Genomic DNA, 13802 nt, shown 5'->3' on the forward strand with positions numbered 1-13802 from the left:
CACATCGGAGCCACGGTTCTCGTAGGCCACTTTATGGTGACCCTGAATATGTTGACACAGGGCCATGGTGCCAACATTGGCACCCTGGCTACGCTTCACCTTCTGCCGACACATCTTGCATGTGGCCAGGTTAATCTCCTCCGGATGAGTAGCTGATTTTGCCACCAACAGTCCGTACTGATTGACTGCTACTGCCGCCGACTCCATGAACCCCCTTTTTCACTACCTCCTGGGAAGGTAGGCTGCCGCGAACCAGGTAGTCTGCCTGGCCACGTTTGGCTCCAGAATTTTCACTTCTGCCACCATGCTGACTGCCAACCATGCTACCACCTTGCTGGCTCAGCTGCTGCCTCACGGGCAACCTGCAACCCTCTTCTCCTGATTATGATGAAGCCCCTTCTGCACCCAAGTGCGATTCTCTTCATCATCATCATCATCATCATCGAGTTGTGTCTGCACATCATTGATGTCCTCCTCGGGTTCCTCAACAGTGTCTGCTTCAGGAGCCTAAATGCTCGCAACACCACCTCCCACACCATTCTCCTCATCACTACTTGCCCGACTAGCGTAGGAAGCAGCAGATGTCTCCTCCACTTCTTAGCTGGGCAGTAGCTGCTGACTGTCCTCTAGATCGTCGTCACTAAATAGTGGAGCTGAACCCACAGCATAACATACCTCTGTGGGGGAGGCAACACCATAGGACAGAGGCAATGGGAGGACAGGACAGGGCTGCTCGCGGGCCATGCTAACTGAGGGATGTGTCTGAGGAACCCACCGACTGTTGACGGGGGGTTTCAGATGTCACTTGTGATGAAGTGGATGAACGTGTTAACCAATCGATGACGTCAGATGGGTTGCTGGTCGACACCGCTAATTGATACTGGGAGCTCTGGCCTCTCGCTGCGACTCCTGCTGCTACTTGTCCCTAGTCTACTGCGACCTCTGCCTGATGAATTTAGGCCTCTGCCACTCCTCTGTGCACGTCCTGGCACTTCTCTGCTTGACATACTTGCATATATGAGAGGAGTACAATACGCTACAGTAAGCTTAAAAAAGTATTTGTGTACAAGTATTGAGTACTTATGCCTGGTCTTTCACAGTATATAGGCCCTTGAGAGTTTAAAAGGTACAAAATAGTACACCACTTAGATGTACATATGTGGTATGCACTTATGAGGGGAGAAAAATGCGCTACAGTACGCTTAAAAAAGATTTTGTGTACAACACCAGCCAGTGAGTACTTTTGCCTTGCCTTTCACAGTATCTAGGCCCTTGATAGTTTAACAGGTACAAAATAGTACACCACTTAGATGTACGTATGGGGTATGCACTTATGAGGGGAGAAAAATGCGCTACAGTACACTTAAAAATGTATTTGTGTACAACAGCCTGTGAACACTTTTGCCAGGACTTTCACAGTATCTAGGCCCTTGAGAGTTTAACAGGTACATAATAGTACACCACTTAGATTTACGTATGTGGTATTCACTTATGAAGGGAGAAAAATGCGATACAGTACGCTTAAAAAAGTACTTGTGTACAACACCAGCCGGTGAGTACTTTTGCCTGGCCTTTCACAGTATCTAGGCCCTTGAGAGTTTAACAGGTACAAAATAGTACACCACTTAGATGTACACATGAGGTATGCACTTATGAGGAGAGAAAAATGTACCACAGTACGCTTAAAAAAGTATTTGTGCACAACACCAGCAATACACACCACTGCTGCAGCACACAGTCGCTGTGTACTACACAAAAAATTGCACTTTCTCTCTCAATCTCATCCCCTTCCCTATCAGTGCTTCTAGGCAGGATTTGTGCTACAGCTAAATCGCTGCTGTTCTGTGAAAGACAATGTGCAACACACTGCTCTCTGTCCCTCTCTCTGTGCAACAGAACGCTGACTTGACTAGGAGGTGAACTGCTGTTTGAAAAAAGCTTTTCTGTGCAACACACAGCTCTGTCTGTCCCTTTCTCTCTCTTTGCAGTGAAAGGCTGTAGTGACTGGCAGCAATATGGCTGCTGATTATATAGGGCTGTTACATCACAGGGGTGACTGGCTGGTGATAGGCTGCATGCTGCATGTGATTTAGGGTCATCCCGCTTACCCTTGTTCCTGGCTTCCCAGGATTCATTGCACCATGTCCTCACATGTGGATCTGCCATTTTAGATGCACTGGAGCCTGGACCACGCTAAATGGAGTTTAATGAAGTGATATGCGCAATAGAATCGTGGTGATATTCGCATTCGTTGCAAATCAAATTTTTCCTGAATTTTGTAATGAATTTGGATTCGTCTGGTTTGATTCGCTCATCCCTAGATATGAGGAAGGGGTGTTAGTCACTGCTAATTTCAGCATTGATGTAAGGAAGGCATTTGCGCAATTGATAAACGTTTAATGCACTATACTCCTCTCTTCTTTATATGGACTAAGTGCAATATTGGTGTCACGTACCTGGATGTGAATGTCAATGAGCAGGTAGTGGATCCTCTACCTGTGTGGCTGATGACACGGACCGTATTGGGGAGCGGAGTCTAAGGTGCCGCTGGTCTTCACCAGAGCCCGCCGCAAGGCAGGATGGAATTGCTGCGGCAGGCGACACCCAGATAGCTACCCACAATACGGCTCGACCACACAGGTAACCGGGCAAGGCGAAGTACAGGAGGATGAGACAGAGGCGTAGTCAACGTAGCAGAAGGTTAAGGCAGGCGGCAAAGGTTCGTAGTCAAAAACGTAGCAAGTAAGTCTGGTAACACGGGTATGGCAAACAGGCAATAGGAACGCTTTCTCTTAAGCAAAGTGCACTGAAGATCCGGCAGGGGGTGTGGGAGGGCAGGAACTTATAATGTAGTGTTCAGGTGCAAGACTAATTATGGGCGCACTGGCCCTTTAAATTTGAGAGCTCCTAGGAGATGGGGACGAGCGCGGCGGAGCTGCGTTACAGTGGCAGCAGACGAGGTAACTGACGGGCTGGGATTCGCATGCGGCGCATCCCGCGATGTGAATCCCAGCCCCGCCGACAGAGGGGGACCCCGGGACACTGCGCTCATGGCCTGAACTTGCGACCGGAGCAGAGTGCGTAACAGTACCCCCCCCCCTTTTGGTCTCCCCCTCTTCTTAGGGTTCAGAAACCTTTTAAGAAGAGATCTTGGTCCATAATATTGTATTGTGGCTCCCAAGACCTCTCCTCAGGACCGAATCCTTCCCAATCCACAAGGAAGTAGCGTTTCCCTCTGACCAGCTTGGAGTCAAGAATTTCCTTTACAGCAAAGACATTAGAGGTACCAGAGATGGAGGAAGGAGTGATGTCTTTGAGAAAAACAGTTGTGAATGACAGGTTTTAAGAGGGAGACATGGAAGGAATTTGGGATCCGGAGAGAGGCAGGCAGATGGAGGGAATAAGCCACAGGATTAAGTCATTTTTTGACTTTATAAGGACCCAGAAAACGTGGACCTAGTTTATAAAAGGGTACCTTAAAGCGGATGTACTTGGAGGACAACCACACCTTGTTCCCAGGAGAGAACTCGGGAGGAGGCCGTCTTTTTCTGTCCGCTTGTGACTTCATATGATTCGTAACAAGAAAAAGGGAATGACGAGTCTTTTGCCAGATGGAGCGAAATTCCGAATCAGTTCATCAGCCGTAGGTACTCCGGAGGATGAGGAAGACAAGGGAAGAGGAGGACGAGGATGAAGGCCGAAGACCACAAAGAAGGGGGACGTTCCAGTGGATTCAGAATTCCTATGGTTATAAGAAAATTCGGCCCAGGGTAGTAAATCGGTCCAGTCGTCTTGACGGGCAGAGACAAAATGGCAAAGATAGTCCCCCAGGACTTGATTCACCCTTTCAACTTGACCATTGGATTGAGGGTGGTAAGCCAAGGAGAAGTCCAATTTTATTTGGAGACGGGAACAAAGGGCCCTCCAGAACTTGGAGACGAATTGCCCCCCCTCCCCGGTCAGAGACAATATGGGTTGGTAAACCATGGAGACGGAAGATGTGGGCGAAGAATAGCTTGGCAAGCTGCAGTGCAGATGGCAAACCTGGCAAGGGCACAAAATGGGCCATTTTAGAAAACCAGTCAACCACAACCCAGATGACCGTGTTGCCGCTGGAAGATGGAAGGTCGGTTATGAAATCCATAGCTATGTTGGTCCAGGGCAACTCAGCAACTGGCAGAGGTTGTAGTAGACCAGCAGGCTTGGCACGAGGGGTCTTGTCCCGGGCACAGACCGAACAAGAGCGGACGAAGTCAACAACATCTTTTCTCAGCGTTGGCCACCAATAGTGTCGGGAGATGAGTTGCAAGAACTTACGTATACCGATATGGCCGGCGAAAAGATTTGGAGTCTTAGGCGGGGAGTAACATAAGTCTTCACAGGAGGCAGGTGCTGAAGAGTTGCTGGAGCTGCAGTAAGGAGATGATCGGGAGGTATAATATGCTTAGGATGTGACTCTTGATCTAGTACCTCAGAGGATCTAAATAGCGCGTCAGCACGACGATTCTTCTCTGCTGGTCGGAAATTAATAAAAAAGTCAAACCTGGAGAAAAACACAGAGACCAACGGGCCTGTCGAGGGTTGAGACGATGAGCAGTCTGTAGATATAGCAAGTTCTTGTGGTCAGTATAAATGGTAAGTGGATGTACTGAGCACTCCAAGAGATGGCGCCATTCTTCCAAGGCCAACTTGATAGCCAAAAGCTCACGATCTCCTATAGTATAGTTTCTCTCCACAGGTGAGAAGGTTTTAGAGAAGAAGCCGCAGGTGAAAGTTTTTCCTTTGGAAGATTTCTGTGTCAAAATAGCACCTGCACCGACAGAAGAAGCGTCCACTTCCAAAATAAATGGCTTGACTGGATCTGGTCTCGACAACACAGGAGCAGAAGCGAAGGCAGATTTAAACTGTTTAAAGGCCTCTTCGGCCTCTGGAGTCCAGACCTTTGGATTAGCAATTTTTTTTGTAAGAGAGACGATGGGGGCGACCAAGGTGGAATAATGCGGAATAAATTGCCGATAGTAGTTTGCAAAGCCGAGGAAGCGCTGAAATCGCATTCAAGCCAGAAGGTCGAGGTCAATCCAGTACTGCTGATAATTTGTTAGGATCCATTTGCAGACCTTGACTAGTGACAATATACCCCAGAAACGGAAGGCTGGTCTTCTCAAACGTACACTTTTCAAGTTTTGCATAGAGATGATTGTCTCGGAGGCGCTGTAAGACTTGAGAACGATGAGTATGGGGATTGGGCGAGTAGATGAGAATGTCATCTAGGTTAAACAACAACGCAGGATTACAGGAGATCACCAAAAATGTCATTGACAAACTCCTGGAAGACCGCCGTAGCATTACAGGAGTCCAAATGGCATCACCAGATACTCAAAATGTCCGTCACGAGTATTAAATGCGGTCTTCCATTCGTCCCCTTTTCGTATATCAAATTATAGGCCCCACGGAGATCCAATTTAGAAAAGATTTTGGCACCTCGCAGACGGTCAAACAATTCTGTGATCAAAGGAAGTGGATAGCGGTTCTTTACAGTGATTTTATTCAGGCCACGGTAGTCGATGCAAGGTCGTAGAGAATGGTCTTTCTTTTCTACGAAGCAGAAACCAGCTCCGGCAGGGGAGGAGGACTTCCTGATGAATCCCTTCTGTAAATTTTCCTGGATATAAGTAGACATGGCCTGGGTTTCGGGAACAGATAACGGGTAGATTCTGCCCCTGGGAGGTGTGGTGCCGGGCAGCAGGTCTATGGGACAATCGTAGGGGTGATGTGGAGGTAACACTTCGGCTTGCTTTTCACTGACGACATCTGCATAATCCAGGAGAGAGGAAGGCAAACCGGGCAATAGACGAGAAGATGGTTCCAGATTGGTCACCCATACGTGAATGCAATGGTTGTTGCAATGCGGACCCCATCGTAGGATTTCTCCAGTTTTTCAATCCAGGTGTGGGGCATGGAGCTTCAACCAAGGTAGACCAAGCAGAAGAGGGGAAGTACAGTGTGGGAGTACGTAGAAGGACAAGTACTCTCTGTGTGAGACTCCGACCTGCATCAACAGGGGTTCTGTGCGGTATAGCACGGTACAGTCCAATTTTTCTCCATTGACTGTGGAGATGAACAGCAGTTTCGGGAGGCGTAGAGAACCGGCAAGAGATACTTGTGCACTAGAGAGGCATCAATGAAGTTACCAGCGGAGCCAGAGTCCAGGAAGGCCAAAACTGAGAGGTTCACTTTTGAAGGAAGATGAAGCTAAACCGTCATATTTAAGCATGGAGAGGAGGAATTCACACCTAGGGAGGCCTTTCCTACAAACCCTAGGTGCGAGCGTTTCCCTGTGGCTGTGGACACAGATTCTCAGCCCGTCTGCAAATTCTTTCCTGCGGAGTCAGGCGAGTCCGATCCACCTGCATAGCCTCCACTGCGGGAGGCAAAGTAGAAGGTTGCGGTGGTTGCTGAAAGACTGGTGCCAAGCGAGGGAAGGGCCAAGGTCGTACAGATTCTCTTTCCTGTCGTTGTTCCTCACGTCTCTCAGAGAAACGGATATCAATCCGAGTTGCCAATTGTATCAGTTAATTTAGATTAGAAGGCAATTCTCGGGCAGCGAGGACATCCTTTATCTGGCTAGATAATCCCCTCTTGAAAGTAGCGCAGAGAGCTTCATTATTCCAAGAAAATTCCGAGGCCAGGGTCTGGAACCGGATGGCATACTGCGATCCCATAGTGGAGTAGCCCAGGCCAAGGCCCTACCAGACAGGAGACTGATGACGAAGGCCACCTTTGCTCGTTCTGTGGAGAACTGGTCCGCCATAAGTTCTATGTGCATGGAGCACTAAGTCACGAAACCCCGACAGGACTTGGGATCTCCCTCAAACTTCTCAGGAAGCGACAAACAGAGTTTCGATCCAGAGGAGACTGCAGCAGCGGGAGGCTGTACTGGAGCTGGAGGAGGCTGAGGCTGTGGGGGGTTCTGCTGGGCAGATAGCAGCTGCTGCATCATGGCGGATAGCTGGTTTAGCTGCTGTGCCTGCTAGGCCAACTGCTGGGACTGAAGCACCACGACAGATGCAAGATCCGAATCAGGCAGAGGAACCCCAGTTGGATCCATGGCCGGATCTTGCTTTCACGTACCTGGATGTGGATGTCACTGGGCAGGTAGTGGATCCTCTACCTGTGTGGCTGATGACACGGACCGTATCGGGGAGCGGAGTCTAAGGTGCCGCTGGTCTTCACCAGAGCCCGCCGCAAGGCAGGATGGATTTGCTGCGCCAGGCGACACCCAGGTCGCTACCCCCAATACCGCTCGACCACACAGTTAACCGGGCAAGGCAGATTACAGGAGGATGAGACAGAGGCGTAGTCAACGTAGCAGAAGGTCAAGGCAGGTGGCAAAGGTTCGTAGTCAAAAACGTAGCAAGTAAGTCTGGTAACACGGGTATGGCAAACAGGCAATAGGAACGCTTTCTCTTAGGCAAAGTGCACTAAAGATCCGGCAGTGTTCAGGTGCAAGACTAATTATGGGCGCACTGGCCCTTTAAATTTCAGAGCTCCGCCGCGCGCGTGCCCTAGGAGACGGGGACGAGTGCAGCGGAGCTGCGTTACAGTGGCAGCAGAGCGAGGTAAGTGACGGGCCCGGATTCGCATGCGGGCGCGTCCCGCGATGCGAATCCCAGCCCCGCCGACAGACTGGGACCCCGGGACACTGCGCTCACGGCCGGAGCTTGCGGCCAGAGCGCAGCGCGTAACAATTGGTACAAAGGTGCTCACAAGTATACATGTTATATATATATATATATATATATATATATAGAAAATTCATAAAAAGCAGCACATCCAGAATAGTGAAATGGGTGCAAGCCTGTTGAACCTCGGTGCTCCGGTTCTTACTAGATATAAAATGGATAAAGGCAGCACACCACGATGGTATAATCCAAAAAATCGTGAATTTATTCCATGATGTAAAAAACAACGTTTCGGCGATCTCTCACCGCCATTTTCCTGGAAAATGGCGGTGAGAGATCGCCGAAACGTTGTTTTTTACATCATGGAATAAATTCACGATTTTTTGGATTATACCATCGTGGTGTGCTGCCTTTATCCATTTTATATATATATATATATATTTTTTTTTTTTTATATATATATATATATATATATATATATGTACATATATATATACTCCTCTGTTTGTTGCTCTGCCTATTATCTGGGGCCCTCACAATATCCAGATTTTGAGAGCTGTTTGTAATTACATTTTATCATATTTTCTTCTAATAAAGCAAATTCTTTTATTCATTCTAAGCGGTGTAGTGTGAACGCTTTTTCTCTATTGTTTACTATATTCATGGTTGAGGTTTTCCACTTTATAAGTAGGATCTATAGAGACACAATGTAGCCATGAGGACAATATATATATATATAATGATGTCATTTGGGATTCTTTGCTTTTGTATTGCTATCCAGTAGCAACCCGTAAAGCTCTGGTAAACTCTATTCCCAAGAGGCTTAAAGATTACCTGTCATCAAACCATATTTTCTAAACTAACTCAGATTATATTCCCTAACTACGTCTAACACCCCTCCTGCCTTTTAAGAAAAATTTCTGAGCTTTAAAAAGCTCTCTATAATACCATTCCCCTTTCTCGCATTGTGTGTGAGCTCCCAGCAAGAGAAAGTGGGCGTTCCCCAGCAGGCGTGAAGTTACTAAAGCCTGCGAGAGCTGTGCCTCGCCATACCTTGCACGCACTTCCTGAGTTTGGTCTCCTGCCAGGATGAGAGGAGACCAAACTAACTGTTTGACTTTTGCAGGGAACAGAACAACGCCACCTAGTGGCTGTTTTTTCAATAACATCAAAAACATATAAAGGTTAAGAATTTTAACAGCAAAATTATACACTGTTATACAGGCTGTAAACTACTTTACATTGCATAAGTGTCATTTCTTCAGTGTGGTCACATGAAACGATATTTAAAAATGTCTGAGCTACTGCGAATATATATAGAGAGAGTCAAAGAGAGTTAGAGAGTGTGCCACTCTTTGTTAGCAATTCTGTGCTTTGGTGTATGCAAGGCCATGTAGATCTCCAGCAGAGGGCTGCACAATTATAAGCACTGATCAATGAGATCGCTGCTCATTTAATAGGCCTTCACACAGCTCAATCAATTAAAGGGGTACTCAACTGGAAAACATTTCTTTTTAAATCAACTGGTGGCAGAAAGTTCTACAGATATGTACATTATTTCTATTAAAAAATCTTAATCCTTCCAGTACTTATCAGCTGCTAAATGCTCCACAGGAAGTTCTTTTCTTTTTGAATTTCCTTTCTGTCTGACCATAGTGCCCTCTATTGACACCTCACACTGTTGACACTGTTCAGTACGGAGTGGTTTGCTATGGGGATTTGCTCCTACTCTGGACAGTTCCTAAAATGGACAGAGATGTCAGCAGAGAGGTGGTCAGACAGAAAGGAAATTCAAAAAGAAAAGAGTGGGAGCATATAGCATCTGATAAGTACTGGAAGAATTAAGATTTTTTAATAGAAGTAATTTACAAATCTGTTTAACTTTCTGCCACCAGTTGATTTAAAAATAAATGTTTTCCATTTGAGTACCCCTTTAAAAGCTGGGCTGCATAAATTTTCTCAGGATAGATTGTATGGCTCTTTAATTTCATGACCGTTGGCTGCATATCACCCATTTACACAATGAGATGAGGCACCAAACTAGTTTTTTTTTGCTGGCCCTTTTACACAGGCCGATAATGGAGAGGAAGCATTCCTTTGAACTCTCATTCAGCTGATAATCAGATAACATGAAAAGTCCTTATCACATTAATATGCCCTAATACATTAAGGTGCCCTTATAGTACACTGATCAAAACAATAAAGGGAACACTTAACACAATATAACTCCAAGTCAATCACACTTCTGTGAAATCACACTGTCCACTCAGGAAGCAACACTGATTGGCAATCAATTTCACATGCTGTTGTGCAAATGGAACAGACAACAGGTGGAAATGATAGGCAATTAGCAAGACACCCCCAATAAAGGAGTGGTTCTGCAGGTGGTGACCACAGACCACTTCTCAGTTCCTTTGCTTCCTGGCTGATGTTTTGGTCACTTTTGAATGCTGGCGTAGCTTTCACTCTAGTGGTAGCATGAGACGGAGTCTACAACCCACACAAGTGGCTCAGGTAGTGCAGCTCATCCAGGATGGCACATCAATGGGAGCTGTGGAAAGAAGGTTTGCTGTGTCTGTCAGCATAGTGGCCAAAGCATGGAGGCGCTACCAGGAGACAGGCCAGTACATCAGGAGACCTGGAGGAGTCCATAGTTGGGCAACAACCCAGCAGCAGGACCGCTACTTCTGCCTTTGTTCAAGGAGGAGCAGGAGGAGCACTGCCAGAGCCCTGCAAAATGACCTCCAGCAGGCATCAAATGTGCATGTGTCCACCCAAACAGTCAGAAAAAGACTCCATGAGGGTGGTATGAGGGCCCGACGTCCACAGGTGGGGGTTGTGCTTACAGCCGAACACCGTGCAGGACGTTTGACATTTGCCAGAGAACACTAAGATTGGCAAATTTGCCACTGGCGCCCTGTGCTCTTCATAGATGAAAGCAGGTTCACACTGGGCACATGTGACGAACGTGACAGAGTCTTGAGACGTCGTGGAGAACGTTCTGCTGCCTGCAACATCCTCCAGCATGACCAGTTTGGCGGTGGGTCAGTAATGGTGTGGGGTGGCATTTCTTCGGGGGGGGCGCACAGCCCTCCATGTGCTTGCCAGAGGTAGTCTGACTATCCTCAGGTACCGAGATGAGATCCTCAGACCCTTTGTGAGACCATATGCTGGTGCAGTTGGCCCTGGGTTCCTCCTAATGCAAGACCATGCTAAACCTTATGTGGCTGGAGTGTGTCAGCAATTCCAGCAAGAGGAAGGCATTGATGCTATGGACTGGCCCGCTCGTTCCCCAGAGCTGAATCTGATTGAGCACATCTGGGACATCATGTCTCGTACCCACCAACGCTACGTTGTACCACAGACTGTCCAGGAGTTAGCGGATGCTTTAGTCCAGGTCTGGGAGGACATCCCTCAGGAGACGATCTGCCACTTCATCAGGAGCATGTCTAGGCATTGTAGGGAGGTCATACGGGCACATGGAGGCCACACACACTACTGAGCCTCATTTTGACTTGTTTTAAGGACATTACATCAAAGTTGGATCAGCCTGAAGTGTGGTTTTCCACTTTGATTTTGTGTGTGACTCCATATCCAGATCTCCTTGGGTTAATAAATTTGATTTCCATTGATAATTTTTGCGTGATTTTGTTGTCATCACATTTAACTATGATGTATATTTCATACAATTAGTTCATTCATTCAGATCCAGGATTTGTTATCTTAGTGTTCCCTTAATTTTTTTGAGCAGTGTATATATATATAGTGAAATCACTTTTCTTTATGGCAATAATTCTCTAAAAATCACACTTTCAATAAGAAACCCCTATCCCATTTATCAGTCTCATTAATTTAGGCTGCTGGAGTCTAGCAAGGGGATAGATAGATCACAGGTGGTTTCATCAGGGGAACTGCAGTGATGAGACTTCACCGGCTCTCTCTGCAAAGCCAGAGGAAATATGGGAAATATGAGCAGCATTAGAAAATCCTTTCACTGATGAAATATGAGTCAATAAAGCTAAAAATCCATGCATGTCACCTCAGCTGAAACAGGTAAGCACAAGGCATACACAAGAACCTCTAAATTATTCTCTAAAAGCCTATACTGCATGATATACACACAAAAAAATTATATATCCTATAATTCCAGAGTGCTTTTTTAACTTGCCATGTGATTTTTATTTTCAGGTTTGTGACCTTTCATTCTCCCTTAAAAAAATGTTGATCAGACACAAGCTGACGCATAACCCTAATCGTCCTATGGCAGAGTGCCAGCTTTGCCACAAAAAGTTTACAAGAAATGACTACCTCAAGGTGCATATGGAGAATGTGCATGGAGAAACCGACAGTTAGGTTGTAGCTGCCAGAAATGAAAGGGGTACTCCGGTGAAAAACTTTTTTTTTTTTTTTAAATCAACTGGTGCCAGAAAGTTAAACAGATTTGTAAATTACTTCTATTAAAAATTTTTAATCCTTCCTGTACTTATCAGCTGCTGAATACTTCAGTGGAAATTCTTTTCCGTTTGAAACACAGAGCTGTCTGCTGACATCACGAGCACAGTGCTCTCTGCTGACATTTCTGTCCATTTTAGGAACTGCCAGAGTAAAAAGGAAATCCCCATAAGCAAACATATGCTGTTATGGAGTTCCTAAAATGGACAGAGATGTCAGCAGAGAGCACTGTGCTCATGATGTCAGCAGACAGCTCTGTGTTTCAAAAAGAAAAGATTTTGCGCTGTAGTATTCAGCAGCTAATAAGTACAGGAAGGTTTAAGATTTTTTTAATAGAAGTAATTTACAAATCTGTTTAACTTTCTGGCACCAGTTGATTTAAATAAAAAACGTTTTTCACCGGAGTACCCCTTTAAACCATGAAATGTGTTTACTTGAATTGCATACAGTGATTCCATGTCTGAGACATACAGTATTTGTTTGAGAACCAATAAAATGTTAGGCTCCGTTCACATTAGCATCATGTTTTTTTTTTTTTTGTGTAAACTGAAGCCAAGAAAGCTACGCGGTTAACTTATAACTGGTCCCTCGGATTTTTGCAATTGCTGTCAAAAATATTAGACATAATGAAAAAGAAAAACAGAAAACCAAATGTGAACAGAGCCTTAAAGGGGCTATCTCATGAAAACAAATTATCACAGGATGGGTTATAAATGTATGATTACTGGGGTTCTTATACCTTGGACCCCTATCAATCACTAGAATGAGGGGTTCTAGAGGAGTTTCAATGCACCCTGCCATTCTAATTAAAGTTTATGGGACAGATGAAGATAGCCAAGTACAGAGCTCACATTGTATGATTGCTCCTACTTCAGATTATACACTTATCACCTACCCTGTGTATAGGCGAGACATGTTTTTGTGGGATAACCCATTTAACAGTAGTGAAAAAGGGTAAATATTGGCACTTTAAATACTTTTTTAAACAGTGGTGTAACTATTATGTTATTGTGAGTCAAAATACTATTATGAATGGTGTCATATAACAATATCTTTATTGCTGTCAGAAATATGGCAACCATTCAGTTAACATTTTAGGGGAGAGAAGGGGTGGACAATGCTTGAAATATGTTTCATTTACAATTCTATAAAATAAGCATTTTACATTGGATGTGGCTACAGCTAAACTATGTATATTATAATGTGAAGTTATGCTACAATATTGCAGTGTCAGTCTTGCTTGCTGTATTAGTCCAATTGACAATATTGCAGTGCCAAATGTTCTCATTGTGGTGGTCCCATTGATGATGATATTGCAGTGCCAATTTTGCACACTGTAGTAGCCCCATTGAAAATATTGCAGTGCCATTTTTGCTTACTGTAGTAGTCGCATTCAAAATATAGCAGTGCCAAACTTACTCACTGTGGTAGTCCTATTGACAATAATGCAGTGCAAGTCTTGTTCACTGTTGTAGTCCCATTAATGATATTGCAGTGCCAATCTTGCCCACTGTAGTTGTCCCATTGATGATATCACAGTGCCAGTCTTGCTCACTGTGGTAGTCCCATTGACAATATTGCAATGTCAATTTTGCTTACTGTAGTAGTTCCATTGAAAATATTGCAGTGCCAATCTTGCTCACTGTAGTAGCCCCATCGACATTATTG

At 45.4% G+C, this 13802-nt stretch overlaps 1 protein-coding gene across 1 annotated transcript in view; it reads left to right on the plus strand.

The window, feature by feature from the left end:
- The window catches only part of PRDM5 (PR/SET domain 5), a 220376-nt gene extending 208290 nt beyond the window's left edge, over positions 1-12086 (plus strand). Inside the window, exon 19 of the mRNA XM_056564227.1 lies at positions 11871-12086. Within this exon, the coding sequence (XP_056420202.1) occupies positions 11871-12035 (165 nt within the window). The 3' untranslated portion in view covers positions 12036-12086. The remainder of the gene's footprint in view (positions 1-11870) is intronic.
- The last annotated feature ends 1716 nt before the right edge of the window (positions 12087-13802 follow it).

This window comes from Hyla sarda, chromosome 1 (genome assembly GCF_029499605.1).
Source record: "Hyla sarda isolate aHylSar1 chromosome 1, aHylSar1.hap1, whole genome shotgun sequence".
NCBI lineage: Eukaryota > Metazoa > Chordata > Amphibia > Anura > Hylidae > Hyla > Hyla sarda.